General features: G+C 38.2%; 1 protein-coding gene across 5 annotated transcripts in view; it reads left to right on the top strand.

The window, feature by feature from the left end:
- The window catches only part of LOC139948934 (corticotropin-releasing factor receptor 1-like), a 195220-nt gene that overhangs the window by 166763 nt on the left and 9028 nt on the right, over positions 1 to 19429 (top strand). For all 5 annotated transcript variants that reach the window (XM_071947306.1, XM_071947305.1, XM_071947307.1 and 2 more), the window contains 8 exons: positions 5643 to 5750; positions 7005 to 7096; positions 8028 to 8110; positions 9994 to 10102; positions 11150 to 11309; positions 12223 to 12283; positions 14425 to 14506; positions 16648 to 16739. In XM_071947306.1, the coding sequence (XP_071803407.1) occupies positions 5643 to 5750; positions 7005 to 7096; positions 8028 to 8110; positions 9994 to 10102; positions 11150 to 11309; positions 12223 to 12283; positions 14425 to 14506; positions 16648 to 16739 (787 nt within the window). The remainder of the gene's footprint in view (positions 1 to 5642; positions 5751 to 7004; positions 7097 to 8027; positions 8111 to 9993; positions 10103 to 11149; positions 11310 to 12222; positions 12284 to 14424; positions 14507 to 16647; positions 16740 to 19429) is intronic.

The following is a 19429-nucleotide window of genomic DNA, read 5'->3' as shown; positions in this document are numbered from 1 at the left end:
AAAAACAAATCTGTTTTATTTGTCTTTGGCATTTGACATATACTTCCTACATGTTACGGGGAATAGTGTGTTAGTTTTGCATTTGATTTGTCACTTTCTAGCGTTCTTTCTGGGGGTAGACTGCACGACTGAGGTGTGTGTGTGTGTGTGTTGGACCTTCTTACAAAGATTGTTAGACGCACGTATTGAGTTGTTGTTGTTTGTGTTTTAGTTTGGTAAATATACAATGCTTAAAGACAGTGGACACTATTGGTAATAATTGTCAAAGACCAGTCTTCTCACTTGGTGTATCTCAACATATGCATAAAATAACAAACCTGTGAAAATTTGAGCTCAATCGGTCGTCGAGTTTGCGAGATAATAATGAAAGAAAAAACACCATTGTCACACGAAGTTGTGTGCTTTCAGATGCTTGATTTTGAGACCTCAAATTCTAAACTTGAGGTCTCGAAATCAAATTCGTCTAAAATTACTTCTTTCTCGACAACTGCGTCACTTCAGAGGGAGCTGTTTCTCACAATGTTTTATACCATCAACCTCTCCCCATTACTCGTAATCAAGAAAGGTTTTATGATGATAATTATTTTGAGTAATTACCAATAGTGTCCACTGCCTTCAAAAATATAACTTTGTAATCAGTAAACTTTCAGGCTAAGATTATTTTATGGTGTTTTTATCTTTACCACTTTGGTATACTTTAAAAACAAAAAAAATTTCATTTCACGAATATGCAACGGTATGGCATATCCCAATATGGTAGCTTCTCATTATTTTTGTATTGAAGCAGAGTAAGTCAAGCTTTCCTTATCAATGTTATTGATGCTCCTGCACTGCCTCAAATCGATCATCAGCGTTTATCAATGTCATGTTTATTATCACGGCAAGTTAATTTTGTCATTGTTTTGACGTCATTAGTTATGACGTCGTTGACTCATTGACCCATACGGTTGTTTTCAATAATAATAACACATCTGCGGCATAACAACAAGTGTAAAAACTGAGTCCCAGACACAAATGATATCTCCATTTGCCTCCAGGGAGAAACTTTGTTCCTCGAAAGAACTGCTAAGAAAGTGTGATTTGATCTGATTTCATCACGTACATGTAATCTGGCCAAAGAACAGGGACGAAATCTATCTGTCAAAATATGATATTAATGTTACTCGTGAGACCAAGCCGTGCTTCAATCACGATGGAGTAAATTTCATAACAACGCGTTATAGATAGACACGCGTAAGACACATCATTTTGATCGCCACTGTAATAAAACGAAGTCACCCGAAGGGGGTCGAATGTTTCAGAGGTTGATGTATAGCGATATAGTCAGTTCGGGGTTGGGTAAGAAACACCGCTGATTGGAGTTTTTGTTTTGTGTTACCAAAAGGATGAAATTAAACACCGTTTCCGTCTTGAACAATTGGTGCATCTAGGTCATCAATTTGGTAAAAAGGACCGTGAATTCGACGGGTACGGTCTGTTGGGATCCTCTGTCGTATCTATATCTGAATGACTCTGGATGTGTTCTGATTATTGGGACCTGGTGAGGTTCGTTGTGTAAACAGGACTTCAAGAAAAGGGCGGGATAATGTTTCCCCAACATTGACTCTGAACTAATGCTTTACATTAGAAATGTATTACTTGAGGCTGCCCCAACCCCTACCCATGTCCTATGGAGCTTGGCCATAAATGGACTTTGTGGATGAATTAAAAAGACCTTCCATATGGAGTCTACAGACTGTGAATATTTGTTAGGAATTCAACGAATATGTAGCGCAAGATCAATGTATCACTTGAGGGTTTGTTATTTAATTATATTGATAGATACTGCGACTTCGACCCTTCTAAGGGGTCATACGGGTAGGGTTGGTATGTGCTTTCTTATCATGACAGAAACACCAGGGTGAATAACTTCTCTCAACAACTTAAGTGTACTGCGGGTTATTGTACTGTAAGGTGCATTGCACAGCGTAGTGAAAAATGTCTTTACGTTCGTTTTAAGGATGAAGTTAAAATGCCGAATAATGGCAATAAGCGATAAGTTTTCTGGGTTCGTTTACGTGGCACTATCAATCCTAGTAAATCGAACCTATACAGATTCAGCCGTCGATTTCAAAAAACTCTTCCAAACTTAAGACTAATCTTAGAACTTAGGACGAGTCCCAACCCTGCACTGTAGCATGCAGACCTTAATATTAATCCTAAGTTAGGACGAGTTACTAGTCCTAATTCGAGAAAAGACGAGTCCTAACTCTTTGTGAAATCGAGCAGGGCCTAGTCGTAGTTCTTCTGTTCATAAAAACAAGAGTTTTGAGTCCGGCGCCGTTCTATCTTTTTTTTTAATACAGACCAAAGGTGGTAAGAGTATGCAAATATTCGGTACCCAAATCTGCCCCCCCCCCCCCAAAAAAAAAAAAAAAAAAAAAAGTGTAGGTTAATGTATCATTAGGGTAATTCAAACATAACAAGTTGTGTCCAAGCAAATGGGAAGATATTAATTAAGTACATGGGCGAAGGAAAGAACAAAATGTCTCAACATGGAGAGGAGAACATGTTTAAGAATGGATGCTGTTTCCAGTGAGCGAAATAATACTGACCATGGTGGATATCTGTGTAGACTTGGATTTGTTATTTCCCAGGGCCCAATAATGTCTATGGACGGCACTTAGCACTTCGCACCTTGAGCTTATGTGTCACCAGAGGCAGATTTACGGTTGTTAAGTGCACGACGAAAAATCAAGAACGAAACACAGGGGGGGGGGACGCACTGGAAATGATAATGTAAATACCGGCACCAAGCTCCTATAATTTGATTGCTCGAGTAAAATTAGAGAAATAAACACTAGGAGCGCTTTCGTCGTAACATTCGTACTCGTAAAAGTACCCTGCTAGCGAAAATATTATAAAGCACATACATGAAACTCAACTGAAACCAGTGTTATAGTGTTAACTTGGTATTTGTATACTCAGGTACTACCGTTTGAACGGTACTTGTTCTGAAATTCGGCTGGCAAAGTTAAACATGAATCGGTCACACAGTGACGCTCATGGCGCTGTAATAATTATACAGTACTTCCTGCAAGGTATTTGGGACTACAAATTAAATTATGAGACCTTATCCTAAGCACATGCTATTGTTGTTACAAGCTGCTGTTAACTATATAACACCTTTGGAATTCATGCAACTGATTTTACCAATGTCTATTTTCAAATAATATATGAGGAGGCGAACAGGACAACTCACAACTGAGTCGCGGCAGATGAATTTAATTCCTCGTAAGGTGTGTTACCTTTCGCCTAGTGCGTAACGATATCGATCATTAGCCAATCAGATCACGTCCTCGTCCCCGGAGACATAACAGTTGCCTGGGTTCTAATAATGTTACACCTTACAATTTGATCCACCTCCCCAAACTTCTGGGAACGTGTCCGTAAGCACCGAGAAACAGAACGCTGTAGTTTGACGAGGCCGTTAGTAGTCACGTTTTAGGATGGGCAGGCGCTCTTGTCTGACAAGCACTTATTGTCAGTACAGACGAAAATATTCAAGTTGACAGGTCTTAGATTTGTTCCCTGTGTTTCCTCGTATTAGAATAAGGCGCAATAATATGGGATGACACACATTGAACATTTTTGTCATCCTTATACAATACCAAAAATGTAACCGACATATCATCACCGACGCCACTGATGTACAAAACAACTGCTAAAAGTTGTTCTCGTAGTATTATAGAAAAACTTGTTTATACTTTCAATTTTATGAAGGCTTAAAGACAGTGGACACTATTGGTAATTGTCAAAGACCAGTCTTCTCACTTGGTGTATCTCAACATATACATACAATAACCAACCTGTAAAAATTTGAGCTCAATCGGTCGTCGAAGTTGCGAGATAATAATGAAAGAAAAAACACCCTTGTCACAAGAAGTTGTATGCTTTTAGATGGTTGATTTCGAGACCTCAAATTCTAAACTTGAGGTCTCGATAGAAATTCTTGGAAAAATACTTCTTTCTCGAAAACTATGTCAATTCAGAGGGAGCCGTTTCTCACTATGTTTTATACCATCAATCTCTCCCCATTACTCGTTACCGTTTTGTTCTAATAATTATTTTGAGTAATTACCAATAGTGTCCACTGCCTTTAATAATTATAGAAAAACTTACTTGTACCTTCAATTTTATGAAGGCTTAAAGCTTTGTAAGCTCTAATTTATTAGTTATACGATAATGCATTGCAGTCTCTGCACAAGAAAGTGTATTATGTCAAACCACCTTGATTTTGTGTTTTTGATTTGTTTTCTTCTGTGAAATACGAAACTATTGTCTTTATTGCCTAAGTCGTCAGCAAACGCTTTTTTATTATTTCTCGATTTCTTATTCTTATTGTTATTATTGGTAGTATTATTATTATTATCATTGTTATTATTATTGTGCAATTAGTGTTCTCATCATTGTTGTCTTCATCGTGTCTGTCTTTGTTCGTTTTGTCAGTCCGTTCGTTCTTGTCCCCGTTTATTGTCTGTCTCCAGGCATCCCTACATAAGCCTCGGCTTCCAGATGATGCCCCCATACTCTATGTATTTATTTTTTCTCACCCTCATTAAATAGCTTTGTTTATTGGTTATTCCTTAAAAACATTGTTTGTACTCTGTTTTCATGAAGTATGGAAATAAATATCAGTTTGAATGAATGAATGAATTGTACAAAATGTATTTCTCACAATAAAGAGCAGAACACATTAACAAATTAAGGCTGATCTTTTCAAATCTGTCAAAGATTGGGGTTATTTGTTGTTAAACACCTTGGTATCACTGTGAATTGGATTATACGCTCACATTCGCCCACACATGTTCCATACATTTTGTTACGAAATCGATCCTGCAACATTGCCGATTAGACCACATCCGATCCTAAAACCGTCTCAGCTATTTCCGTTATGTTATTTTGATTACAGAATCATAATCGTAATTGTATCTGGAATGATTAAATGTAATTGCGTCATCGGAAATTGGAAACCGGTGCCCGTTCCTGACCGGAATATGTTAAAGGCACTGGACACCTTTGGTAATTGTTCAAATACCAGTATGTTCACTTGGTGTATCCCATCTTTAGCATCAAGTAACACCTGTGAAAATATGAATTCATTTGGTGATCGAAGTATAGCGAGAAAAAAATGAAAGAAAAACACCCTTTTTGCTCAACTGTAAGTGTTTTTTTCAGTTGCATTAAGCCTTTTATTATTTGAGTGATAAACCACCTCTCTCTCAAGAACTACGTTACTTCAGAGGGAGCCGTGTCTCGCAATATTTTATACTATCAACAGCTCTCCATTGTTCGTTCCAAGTCATCTAATAGTAACAGCTGTAGACCAGCTGACCTACAACTGATTTGTGTTTTAAAGGTTTGCCTTAACACCATGTAAATGATAACCTCTAAATGACCTGGGGTGGTTCTGAAAAGAACTGTGGGTTTTAACTCGACGTTTCGACCAGTATGGTCAACCATCATGAACCACCCCAACTTATTTAGATATTATCATTACATGGTGTTACCGCAAACCTAATACTATCGTATTTTCACAATGCAAAGTTTCAAATCCTACGATTTGTAAATGTTTATATTGTGTTATTTGTTTTTCTCTGCAGATTTCTCTTGCCAATTTTTATTCGATGGGGTACTTTGCTGGCCACCTTCAGCGCCCGATACAAAGGTAGAACAGATCTGCCCTCTGGACAGTTATGGGGTTGCGTTAGGTAAGGCGACAAAACCAAAGCTCGTTTTAGTTCTATTCATATTCTACTTATAAATTCCTTTATATCAAAACTATAAAACTTGTAATATACTTCAAAGAGATGAAATTTGCTTCTTGGGGGAAAAATATTCATTATTGTTTTACCCTAATTATACGCTGATGTTTATTGAGCTATGTGAAACAAAAGCACAGGCATATTACTCGTAGGGATTCGAACCCACAACTTTGCAATCATAGAACAGAATAGAACAACCAGGGCTATGTAGGATTCGAAATGCCGTCATCTACTGGGCAACCTCGGTGGTCCAGTGTGTTAAACCATGAAGGAAGGAAGAGAAGGAGCTCGAACGACCCGCAAAACCGCAGAGTTACAAAAGAATACCCTGACAATGCCCCTGTCTGACCAGTGGAAAAAGATAGGAGACCTCCAGCTGGACGGCCGATTAACGAGCAGGATTACATCTCTTTATACAGAACGTGCTCCTACACCCTTGCCTTTTAAAGTTGAATCATTGGAGACAAGAATTGTGAATATACACGTTTTCATTTACCGTTTGTGGTGTTTCACTGAATCATCATGGCATATATTTTTAATTTTTTTTGTGACTTTCCAGTCACTAGCGGTGGTTCAAAATCTGGGTATTAGCACACGAGGGTGGTTGTATTCAATTGTGTTTTTCGTTTTGGTGCGCAATGGTGTACACAAATTGTATCAGGTCTCAAACAAGTTTTTTTTTTTCTTTACTATATCCATACGACATACGACACCATAGTTGAGTGAAGAACCAAGTGCGCACGCGCGAACTCACATACGCCAGGTCGGCCATTGTCTGTATGTGGGTGATTACGAGGTGTCGTTAAACGACCGCGGTACCACGGGTTCGACTTTTGAAGTCCCTTCGTTCGAGCTCCTTCTCTTCCTTCCTCCATGGTTAAAATTGACACCACTAACAGTCGCACTTGTACTAAAAAACAACAACATTTACATCAAAGGGTGTTGAAAATACACTTTGATCAGTGTTACTTAATCATTGGTGTGTCTTTAATACACAATTTTGTTAGTTTTACTACACACATGATGTCAGTTTAAACACCCCAGTTTTTTCAAATTATGGACTTCGGTTCCAGTCGTTGGGACTATGATGACCTTGCCGAAAGGCTACAGTAATAATACTTTATTAATGTTTTTCTCAAGTTTGGTTTACCCTTACACTATATTATTGTATGTGTGTTATCTTTTCGTTATCATCAACAGTACAAAGAACATGTTATTCCAATGCCACTTGGGAACAGGCGAGTCCTCAATCATTATACTTATCCGACTCGTGTCGATGCGTCCATTGTTTGGTAAGTATGGGGCGCCACCAATCGAATATCACCACTTAGTCATTCAAACTCGTTTAACTATTCGATAAACCTCTATACATTATTATCTATAAAAAAACATAATATTATAATAAAAGTGACTTATTTTGTCCATTTTGTATCAATTTTGTTATAGTTAAAGTAATAATGTCTCAGCCTTCGAGCTGTCTTTTATCGAATGTTATTTCTAATAAATCATTTTAACTGCAATCGTAATTTCAAAGAGTCAAGCATGATCATACTCGACACTGGAGCAGGTCATGAAAATCTAATAAAATCTGATAATTAGGCCTGCTAAACTGTAAATTGCAAAAACTGGGGTGTTCAATTGGTTGTTCCTTGTTTCTTTATGTGGCAACACCGATATGGTCTTTTTATCCCCATATATCGTTGGTGAAATTAACACCGTTTCACGTATAGATACCGAGAGAATAAATTTAATTCCTCAGTGTTTGCAGTGTATAACCATGAATGGTTGCAATATCTTAAAGACACTGGACACTATAGAAAATTGTCAAAGACCAGTCCTCTCACTTGGTGTATCTCAACATATGCATAAAATAACAAACCTGTGAAAATTTGAGCTCGATTGGTCGTTGGAGTGGCGAGATAACTATGAAAGAAAAAAACACCCTTGTCACACGAAGTTGTATGCTTTCAGATGCTTGATTTTGAGACCTCAAATTCTAAACTTGTGGTCTCGAAAACAAATTCATGGAAAATTACTTCTTTCTCAAAAGCTACGTCACTTCAGAGGGAGCCGTTTCTCACAATATTTTATACCATCAACCTCTCCCCATTACACGTTACAGAGTTTTATGCTATAAATGTTTTGAGCTATTACCAATAGTGTCCACTGCCTTTAAATGTGATGGTGTTAAAATACTAAAGTTGTTGTATTTTATTCTTGCAGTCTTTGGCGGTTCTGAGCAATTTGGGTTACGCCCTGTCGCTAGCTGCGTGCGCCGTTGCCTTCCTCATATTTTTATGTTCAAGGTAAGTTTTTCAATATCTATAGAAGTATTGTTAGAAGCTTTGCATGGTGTGGATACATAGGAAGAATCTATACTTTTAGCCATTGAACACTTTCGGTAAACAGTTTTGTCCAAAGGCTCACAACTTATATACACAAATAACAAACCGTGAAAATTTAGGCGCAATCGGTCATAAGAGTCGGGAGAAAATAACGGGAAAACCCACCCTTGTTTCCGCACGTTTCGCCGTGTCATGACATGTGTTTGAAATAAATCCGTAATTCTCGATATCGAGAATTGATAATTGTTGTACTGTTTTCTCAAAAAGTAAAGCATTTCATGGAATAATATTTCAAGGGAAATCTTTCACCATTACCTTCTGTAAACCCTGTAATTTATTTGTAAATCTGTGCATTTTTTTTCCTGTTCCGAAAGTGTAAATGGCTTTAAGACGAAGACGTTCATAGAATATTGATCGAAACGTCGAGTTAAAATTCAACGCTTCGTTTTAGAACCACCCCAACTCATTCAGAGATAATCATTACATGGTGTTACCGCAAACCTTTCCATACCGTGTTTCCACCATGGAAAGGTTCAAATTTTACTTATAAATATTAAATAATAAACTTGTAGGTACAACCATGTGTAAATCTCTTTTGTATTAGTGTTGGCTCTGAAAACAGCCGGTGTGTACTTACAGTTTCTTCATACTGTTATGAAATTGCAGGTTAACAACTCAACGTCATCCAAAATTAAAGTTTAATCAGTAGGTTTGGAATTACAACAAACAAACTTATTTTTCGGCACCTTTCTAAGTAATGTTTGCGGTAAGTGTAATGACAATCTCTAAATGAGTTAAGGTGGTTCTGAAAAGAACCGTTGGTTTCAACTCGACGTTTCGATCAGTATGCTCTGATCGCCTTCTGGAAAAAAGCTTTCGTCTTCTGCTTTCTCCAGAAGACGATCAGACCATACTGATCAAAACGTCGAGTTGAAACCAAGGATTCTTTTGAGAACCAGCCCTAATCATTTCGAGATTATCATTGTAACATGGTTCATATATTATACAAATATTGACTGCTTCGAGTGCTATGGTTAAAACTATGACTCCCGAGGTGATCCACGGAGCGTTCTATTTTCCCGAGGCGAAGCCGAGGGAAAATAGAACGCTCCGGGGATCACCGAGGGAGTCATAGTTTTTAACCATTGCACGAGTAAAAGCAGTCAATATTTGTTTTATAACACCCCAAACATTTCTAAAACCTGTATTATTATTATTAAGTTACAGACCTGAATGCTACATTCCACGGACGACGCGAACACAGATTGCAAACACTTTTACCTACTGTGTTGCATGTAGTGTCGGACAATCCGAAATGGTTACAGACTATTAATTTATCATCCTCGTACACGCAACGGACGTCTGGGTACTGCACGCCGTGTGCTAGTCTGTCGGACTAGCGCACGGCGCCATGTGCTAGTCTTCGGACTAGCGCATGGCAAACCGACGCTCTATCACAAGGCCGTCGTCTAGCAAAACTAAGACATGTCATGTGACGCGCTCTAAACCAATGAGCAGGCACAATACCTGCAAGGGGTGTTATAAATCTTACTACTTTTCATCGTTATTCCATCATGCAACGTTTCAAATCCTACCTACTTAATTTAGTATGGCCATTTGTAATAAAACGTTAGGCTTTAAAAAAAAAGTACAATATTGTAAACTACAAAGGTTGAGCAAATGGCTTTAGTTGAAGTCAGGAATTGGCTCTGTGGTTGAAAATCAGATTATTGGAATGAATTCCCCCCCCCCAAAAAAAAAAAAAAAAAGAAAAAAAAATCCAAAAGTATGTTTTGTGCTACATAATGACTTCTTTCTATTTGGTGAACTTCCTCCCTCTGCAGAACTCTACACTGTACGAGGAATCGGATACACTGGCACCTCATCAGTTCCTTTATGTTGAAGTACCTCGTCTACTTTGCACAGATTGCGTTGTTTAATACCAAAGGACTGGTAAGTGTGAGTTCACAAGCAATACATTTTAACAAAACATATTGTCAAAGGTGTATTAAAATAAAGTGTAATATAATTTGAAAGAGCTTCTGGCACTAAATTGGTATAGATACTCCCCCCCAAAAAAGTTCATAAAAACTTGCATTTCTCACAATGTTTTATACTGGCAACAGTTCTCTTTTGCTCGTTACCGAGTAAGTTTTTATGCTAACAATTATTAGTTTGATTGATTAGCAATAGTATTCAGTGCATTTAATACCCCATCAATTATTCAATCAATCGAAGATATTTAACGGATGGCCCCGTGCAAAACTAGGATTAATAATTTAATCAAATAGATGGTATCTGCTATTCATAAAGGTGGCTTTGTAGTCAAATCATTGTCCCTAGTATTGCTCTAAACAAGAAGTATTGCAAGGTTTAGATTAATCTGTTTAAGGTCCTTCTGAGCTTGCAGCATTTGCGTCAATAATTTAAACGATTTTTTTAGCGTTAATAGATGGAAACTTGGATCGGGGATAAATAATTTATTAATTGCGGTTGTACGTATACACCGAATGGATGTATGTTAGCATTGTATACGCAGAACTTTTCTGAGTTCTGTGAACTTATTCTGAAACGAGTCGTTACGGAACAGTTTCAAGATAATGATGGTAGAAAGCTTCCATTAAAGGTTATCCAGTCTTTGAAAAATAGTCAAACAATGACGGGAAATAACTTCCGTCTCAGGAGACGTACATTAATTGAGCATGTAAAACGTATTTATACTGATAATCAAATACCAGGCAGCAATGCTAAGTGTGTTGTACATGCTTAAATACATTATTTGCGTCACATTGTTTTACTCCTTTCTCAAAAACTTCAGCACCACAGCAGGTAATGTTTTTACGGTAATCTTTTCTACCATCAGTAACTTCAAAGTTTAAAGTTTAATGTTTAATGTAAGTTTAATGTACATCTGGCATTGTGTTTTGTGTCCCCAAAAGTACCAAAACCCTTTAAGTTGTTGTAATTGGTTGCTCTTTTCTTGTTAAACTCTTTTTGTAGCACCTGACGCGGATTTTGGATACACTCCTGTTCTATTTCGAGCAAACCAATTACTTCTGGATGTTCGTTGAGGGCATGTACCTCCACACATTAGTCGTGTTCGCGCTTCGTATAGACGCTGACAAGATCATGTTCTGGGTCTACTGTATCATTGGATGGGGTAAGCTCTAGCCAATACAATTGGAGGCTTTGGAACGCTAGGTGGCAGCAGACTCACCAGGTTGTTTTGTCATAGACCTTAGCCACAATACTCAGTACGGGCGCTGTAGTCATTGGATGAGATGCATACTGGGCCAGCTAGCCCTCAAGACTGGTCCCTAGCTAGACCAGCATGCACCTCATTCAACAGTTCGCGCTTGCGTATTGGGTATTTGCATCAAAAAGTCTATTGTTTATGTAGTTCTGAGCATGCGCACATTACCGAGAACAAAGGATTTCACCTGGTGAATCTGCTGCCACCAATCGTCCCAAAAGTCCCCCATTCAATTCAAATTCATATTATCTTGTTCAAATATGTATGTTGGATAACAAGAAATCTAAATATAAAGTATTCTCAGAATATTCTTCATTTTGCTCATGTTTAGGTTTTGGTTTTACCATTATGGATGGAGGTATCACATTGGCCCCAGTTGAAATCTCACTACTTTACGCACAGGCAGGAACCTATAACTCTGTCTATGTGATACTAGCCTTGATCAAGGCGCTCCAGCAAGCCGCGACCTGCCATCAAGGAAATCCGCCAGCGCACCCCCCCCCCCCCCCCCAATACATAACACAGTGCATATAACACGTGTACAGCGTATGTACATTATACTTACTGTACATGATGTACAATATGTAGTACCGTTCATGTTGTTTGAGCCACACGCACGAGGTTGAATACACGACCGTACTCATGACTACGCTATACTGTTCTCGCTGTACAATGTACAGCACAAACAATGTACACGTTGTTGGTGTATACACTGCGTGCAGGTTTTGTCGCCGGGCCTGGGCACACTACGCCAACATCCTTGAATCAAGGCTAGTGTGATACCTGTGTTAAAATTGGTTTTATTATCATTCCCCAACAGGGTTACCAATGGTTTTCGTCGGTTCCTGGGCTATCGTATCAGTTGCACTCTACCCAGACAGGTATGTAGTACTTGTGTTTGTTAAACAGGGGCCGATATCTCAAAGAGCTAAGGGTCCAATTTCATAGAGCTGCTAAGCACGGAAATTTGGTTAGCATGAAACTTCTTCCTCAATAAGAACAGGATTACCAACCAAATTTCCATTTGATGCATAGTGCTTGTTACTGGTACTCAGCTGTTGTTTGCGTATTCTGAATATCACGCAGAAATTTGGTTGATAATCCTGTTTTTATCCAGGAAGAATGTTCATGCTTAGCAAACCTACATGTAGTTAAAACTGGGTTTAACCGGAACCAGGTGAAAGCCAGTCGATAAACTAGTTAAACACAGTTAAAACCACGTGGCTTAATATGGAATTTGAACAAAACCAGTTGGTTTATATAATTAAACATAATTGAACACAGTTCAAACCAGTTGGTTTTATATGGAAATTGAACACTATCCAGTTAAACCAGTTGACCTCGGTTAACTGGGTCCAACTGGAATGTTTTCCTGTGGTCTCCTAACTGAAGTGAACCAAATAAAACTTTGTACAGTCTTATCTGCTCTAAAACGCTGGTATTCTACAACGTGACATTTGATTGATCACACAAACCGAAGCTTCCAGGGCCGGGATGACACATTTTATTTGAACTGTTGCATGAAGGAAAACACGTGCGTTCTTTCCGGTGTCTGTGCCTTCTTGCTGAATTCTTGGAGTTCTATTTGCCCTGTTAACTCAATCGGAAAAAGAAATAAATTCAAGCACTTCTTGACGCTGTCGGAACTTTGTGAACCAGTCATGTTTAGTTGTTTGTTTAGACTGAGATGCGAAGCGCTACACGCTCATTAGTGATTGATAAAATCATGACTCATTAGTTACGAGGTCTCTGAACACCCATAATAATTTCCAGCATTCATATTCCAATATATTTTGATATAAAGATATTCTTTCATTCAACGGTTATATGAGGTATCACTTTAGATGCAAAGTGGCACATGGTTCATTGGTGATTGATAACATCATGACTCATTAGTTGTGAGTGATGCCTCTAAACGCAGATAGGAATTTCCAGCATTCATATTTCAGTATCAAGATAGAGTTATTATTTTACTCAATGGTTATGAAATATCACTGAGATGCGAAACGGTACATGCTTCATTCGCGATTGATAAAATCATGTCTCATTAGTTATAAGTGATGACTCTGAACACCCATAAACTGTAAAGCATTCATTCAATATATATATTGAGATATATGTACTCTGTCATTCAACTGTTAAGAAGTTTTACTGAGATGCGAAGTGGCACATGCTTCATTAGTGAATGTTAGATATCAAGACACATATAATGCCTCTTACACTCATACACATTTTCAGCTATCATACTTCAATATAAATATTGCCCCTCAGTGCGTTGCATCATAAGCGACCGCGCATTCTTCAAGTGCTCGGTAAAAGACTCGGAGATTTTCAGCGCAGTTTCCTCCTTGATAGTTGCTACACACGGCAACCACTAATCGTTCAGCTGTCAACAGAGTCATCATTGGTAAATTGCGTGCGAAGGAGAAAAAGGACATGTTGGGTCAGATTATTTCCATCACAGCTAGGTGTCAGGGAGATGGATAAGTACCATCCATAAGCTGCAAGTTGTTGTTTTTTCTATTCTGGCACTTCGTGTGTGCGTATGGGGGGCTGGATAGTTCATCTGCGTTAAAAATCCCGCAGTGATAGCCATAGATCTGACACACTGGTCAGCTCATATGCCATGATACCCTAAGCTGGGCCATACCATTCGTTCTAGAGGGGTGTCAATCAAGTACGTTCCATGAGGTGCATGTTGTTGTACTCTGTTACTGCAAGCACCTCATACGTGGGAATGTTGGATCTGAAGAGAGCTGGTGTGGTCTCGACGTTTCGAAGAAACTCTGCTTGTCTTCAGGAGAGCAAAGTGTGCTGTTCGATACGTTGGGACAACACCATGCAGCTCTTCTGTGAGGCAACACTCCCACAAAAAAGACTTACCCGTGATTGTACCCGCAAGTTTACTATTTATTAGTAGTGTAGTTGTGTTTATCCACACAATGCAAAGGTTCAATCAATACTTATTAGTCTCGAAATTTTTTAGCAAAGGTTTTAGCAATAATTTGTGTTTTGTTTGCAGTCAATTCATCAATATGAGTCAGGATGCGGTGATTGTCCACGAATACGTTTGCATCATTGGACCCATCCTTCTAGTGTTGGTGGTAAGATGATGTTTATTTTTCCATTTTCTTTATTTGTACGACCAGCGATATTATATGGTCGATTGAAGTCAGATGTGTATGATGGCCCTAAGAGGATATCATTCACGTCGCAAATATGTAGGTGGTTGCACGTGACGTCAATGACCGCCATCTTTGATGATAAACAACATGCAATGGTACCCCTTTCAGTTTACATTTTGTCATCAACGGTGGCGTCGAATGTAATGGGTGTATTTTCAACTAGCGAAGAAATCTTCGACTTCACATATTATCTTGAATATCGTCGCAAATATTTGCGAAGAAATTTAAGAGAAGCCAAAAGATTATTGTACATATCTCAACAAATACATGCGACGTCTGAAAAATCTTTGCAAATAGTTGTGATATCGCAAAATGTCTTTCCAAACCTAGCAGTAGAATGTGTTCATCATCCAAAAGTAAGTTTCGAATCTGTCAACATTAGCTAATTGATGTAACAAAAGCTAGATCTTTTTCTGTAATTACCGTTTTTTTTTTCTTTTTACGGACTCAAGACCAAACCAAGACCAAGAACAAGAACAAACTCAGGCCTCCAAGCCTTCCACATATCTTTTATGGAGAATTAATGCAAATATGTTTAACAAATGCAACTTCTTCATAGTTCCTGTTTAAACCATGGAGGTAGAAATTGAAATTAAAGGTAAAAAATAATAGATTTTTACTTTTGATTTCTTTGAGTCTGACTAGTCGTGAACTTAATAATGACGTAATAAATCAGTTTTAAATTTTTGCAATGTTTCTTATTTCAAATGTGTTAATTTTCAAAGACAAAAAAAAATTGCAAAAAGTCGAAGACATCCTTAATTTACATCATCCAGATACTCTGTCCTTACTCTATTATCAGACATGTCTACACCGAAGAACTTAAATACAAACACTACATGTCTAGTTTCTTTTTTTCTTTTTACCGAGTAAAGACAGAACAATCTCAATCACATATGGAGAGTATATTGGCACAGATCAAGAATATACATTTACACCCATTAGAAAAATGTATCACGACTTCCAATCAAGCATCAAACCCAGACAATCGGTCTCTGCCAGGATCAAATGTCAAATTGGTTCCCGTAAACGTCTTTGCAAGACAAATTTATCTATCATTTTCTGAAGTTTGTTCTTAGCGGTTGATGTTTGCCATCACCGCATCAGTCCTTGTGCAAAATGTATGAGGGTTCGTTATAGGTTTCAAGTTACACCTCGAACCGTCCCCTCGTTCGATTAGCACTGCCAGATGATGTTAGTTTCCTTTTTATATTTTCCATCTATGGATGATGATTTGCTTTCCCATCAGTAGATTAAAATACTTGCGCCACTGACACTGCAGAGCGATACCTTGTTTATTACGAGAGCGTTGGTGCAATACATCACACAACAGTATAAGTGTGTTGGTCTCGAGTTTGAGCACTCGTGTGAAATGTGTTGATTTATATTTTGGTAAGACAAAAATTCAAACGTGCACTTCATACCTTGGCCAAATTTCATGGCTCTGCTTACCGTAAGCACATAATCGGCGCTTACGGAAGCAGGGAATTCTGTGCTTACGGCAAGCGTATTTTACGGGTAAGCGGCGAATTTTGGCTTCCGCGCGTGCGTACTCCTTGTTACTAGGCATTCTAGGCTTACCAGGCTAGCGCAGAAATTCGGCGCTTGCACGTAAGCGGGGAATCGTGATCGTCAAAGCGCAGAATTCGGCGGTAGCAGAGCCTTGAAATTGGGCTCTGATCGGAACATCGTATGTATGGTTTATCGAACAAATAGTGTGTTAAAACAACATTAATCTCTGCCAAAAAATACATTGTTTTATTTGACAAACCTTTTTAAATAAAAATCCCATATTTGAATGCTGGGGCAAGATCTCAAACAATCCCATTATTTACAAACGGCTTGTAGAGAGTCTAACTGATGTCCTCTAATTCAAAACAGACTTGGGAAATAAGAGATGTTAAATGTGCATTGGGAATAAAGAAAATCAATTTTGTTTTTTAACCATACACAAAATGTGTGTTAACACTGCAGACTTGGGAAACATGGCATTGCAAACGGCTTGTAGAGAGTCTAACCTAATGTCCTCTAATTTCTCTCATCTTCGTCTCGCATTTCAGATTAATTGCTTCTTTCTACTCAACATCGTCCGTCTCTTGATGAGTAAACTTCGCATGCAAGGAAACCGAACCAGTGATATTCAACACTACAGGTATACACCAGTCTCACTTAGGCCAAAGAAAAACAAATATCAGTTGATCGTCCCCTCTCTCATCATTTTTTGAGGCCGCATCTTTCTTTTTAGTTTCTTCTTTATGTTTAAAGGCAGTGAACACTATTGGTAATTACTCAAAATAATTATCATCATAAAACCTTTCTTGGTAACGAGTAATGGGGAGAGGGTGATGGCATAAAACATTGTGAGAAGCGGCTCCCTCTGAAGTGACATAGTTTCGAGAAAGAAGTAATTTGCCACGAGTTTGATTTCGAGACCTCAGATTTAGAACTTGAGGTCTCGAAATCAACCATCTAAACGCACACAACTTCGTGTGACAAGGGTGTTTTCTTCTTTCATTAATATCTCACAACTTCGATGACCAATTGAGCTCAAACTTTCACAGGTTTGTTATTTTATGCATATGTTGAGATACACCAACTGTGAAGACTAGTCTTTGACAATATTACCATTAGTGTCCACTGCCTTTAATTAAATTTGTCTGTGTATTTCTTATTAAACTTACTATTCTTTAAGAAATATGTAACTTCATAAAGTAAGTGGTGATTTTCAACTGAAGAACTTGTGGCCAGTTTAAAAAATAAAAAACATGACGGCCACCTTTGAAAGAAATCAAAAAATAAAAAGGCACTCATCCTCCTCTTTTTTTGACCCGAGACGATCAACTGGTATTTTTTTTTTTACTTGGCCATAGAAATAAGGATGTTTCACGTTCATTTGTGGTGGGGGGGGGGGCTTTATTGACGCTCTCTTGTCGTGTCCCGACCCCAAGTGTTTGTTCACGTACTCTAGGATCTGTTGGTCATCCAAGGAGCTTGTTTGCCGATACTCACAAACTGACAAACGATGCAATTTGACTCGATGGCTTTTGAGAGCACTCGTCGGTGTTGTTTTTTGTGTGTTTTTTTATGTTGTAAAAGGGGGAAGTGTGGTTTTCCTGCTTAGTGAAAACAGTGTATGATCTGACAGTTAGCTTGCAGCAATGTGTTCATATAAAAGATGCGATGTTGTCGTTAACAGGAAGATGTTTTGAATTTAAAATCAAAACAATTTATAACCTACATACACATCAAAGGGACACTTTGCAAACGCCATTTAAGGTCAATTTAAATTCATGAAAAATAATTTTGCGGTGGGCCTTCCTGTTCTGTGCTTGCCTAGATTTGTTTTTTGTTAAAGACAATGGATACTATTGGTAATTGTCAAAGACCAGTCTTCTCACTTGGTGTATCTTAACATGTGCATAAAATAGCAAACCTATGAAAATTTGAGCTCGATTGGTCATCGAAGTTGCGAGATAACTATGAAAGAAAAAACCCTTGTCACATGAAGTTGTGTGCTTTCAGATGCTTGGTTTCCTGACCACAAATTCTATGAGGTCCGAAACCAAATTCGTAGAAAATAACTTCTTTCTCGAAAACTACATTACTTCAGAGGGAGCCGTTTGTCACAATGTTTTATACTATCAACCTCTCCCCATTACTCGTTGCCAAGTAAGGTTTTATGTCGATATTATTTTAATTACCAATAGTGTCCACTGCCTTTAAATCACCGTTAGCTTAGAAGTGTGAAAACACTTCATAGGTCCAACAGCTCTCTACAACATGTGTTGAAAGAGTTTTAGAAGTAACGTTTCATTGGCAGCTTGGAAACATCTGAGTTGCAGGTTATGTGGAAAAAAAATGCATATGAAATAAGTCCCTTAGGGTTTTATTTACTTATTCACATTCATGTTAGTCGGCGAATAAGTAAATTAAGTAACTTGCGCACCAAGACGTGCTTGTATCGCCTCTAGTGATATCCTGTCGAACGCAGATATTGAGGGTTATTTACCGATTGACGCGTGTTTAGAGTTGAAGAGATTGTAGAGTGGGGGGTTGTGACCATCTGCACCGAATACTCCAACGTGTTTTATTCAAGTGTCGGCGGTAAACAATTTCAAACGGCGTGGAAAGTTCATCAGATTTTAATTTACCCTTTCCTGTGAAGTGTTGGTGCAATACCCTCATCATAGAAACACTCTTATTTAAGCAAAGCAGGTGTATTTTATATTTTTGAGAAAAGACAATTAGCTGTTGCAACCAACTAATCAACCAAAAGGGTCGAGGTTATAATTATAGCAAAAATAATAGTTAATGGCCTGAAGTTTCGACCCTAGCAGAGTCTTTCTCGAAGGCTAAATGACAACACAACAAACATGAACAGGTCACAGTGTAACAATCTATATTTTTGGGAATGAAACCAATGATGCCTCAACGGTTATGAACAAAATGTGCTTGCCATGTGAACCAAAAAAACACAGAGGTTGAAATCTTACTCTTCCAAGATAGGTATTCTGGGGTCGTTTACGTGCAACACCAATCGTAGTATGCGGGACGCATGGCCTAATGTCCCATACGAAGGACAAAACAGTTTTAGAAAATTGTCTTGTTCAAGCAAGGACACACGTGGCACGATCGGGACTCGAACCCTCACTTTGCTCTGGTCAGGAACAAAAGAGCATAATTTCATAGATCTGCTTAAAGGCACTGGACACTGTTGGTAATTATTCAAAATAATTGTTTGCAAAATAGCTTACTTGGTAACGAGCAATGGAGAGCTGTTGATAGGAAAAAACATTGTGAGAAACGGCTCCCTCAGAATAAGTTTATTGAGAAAGAAGTAAT

The sequence above is a fragment of the Asterias amurensis genome, chromosome 16 (assembly GCF_032118995.1).
Source record: "Asterias amurensis chromosome 16, ASM3211899v1".
Lineage (NCBI taxonomy): Eukaryota > Metazoa > Echinodermata > Asteroidea > Forcipulatida > Asteriidae > Asterias > Asterias amurensis.
This window is presented reverse-complemented; position numbering and strand designations above follow the sequence as displayed.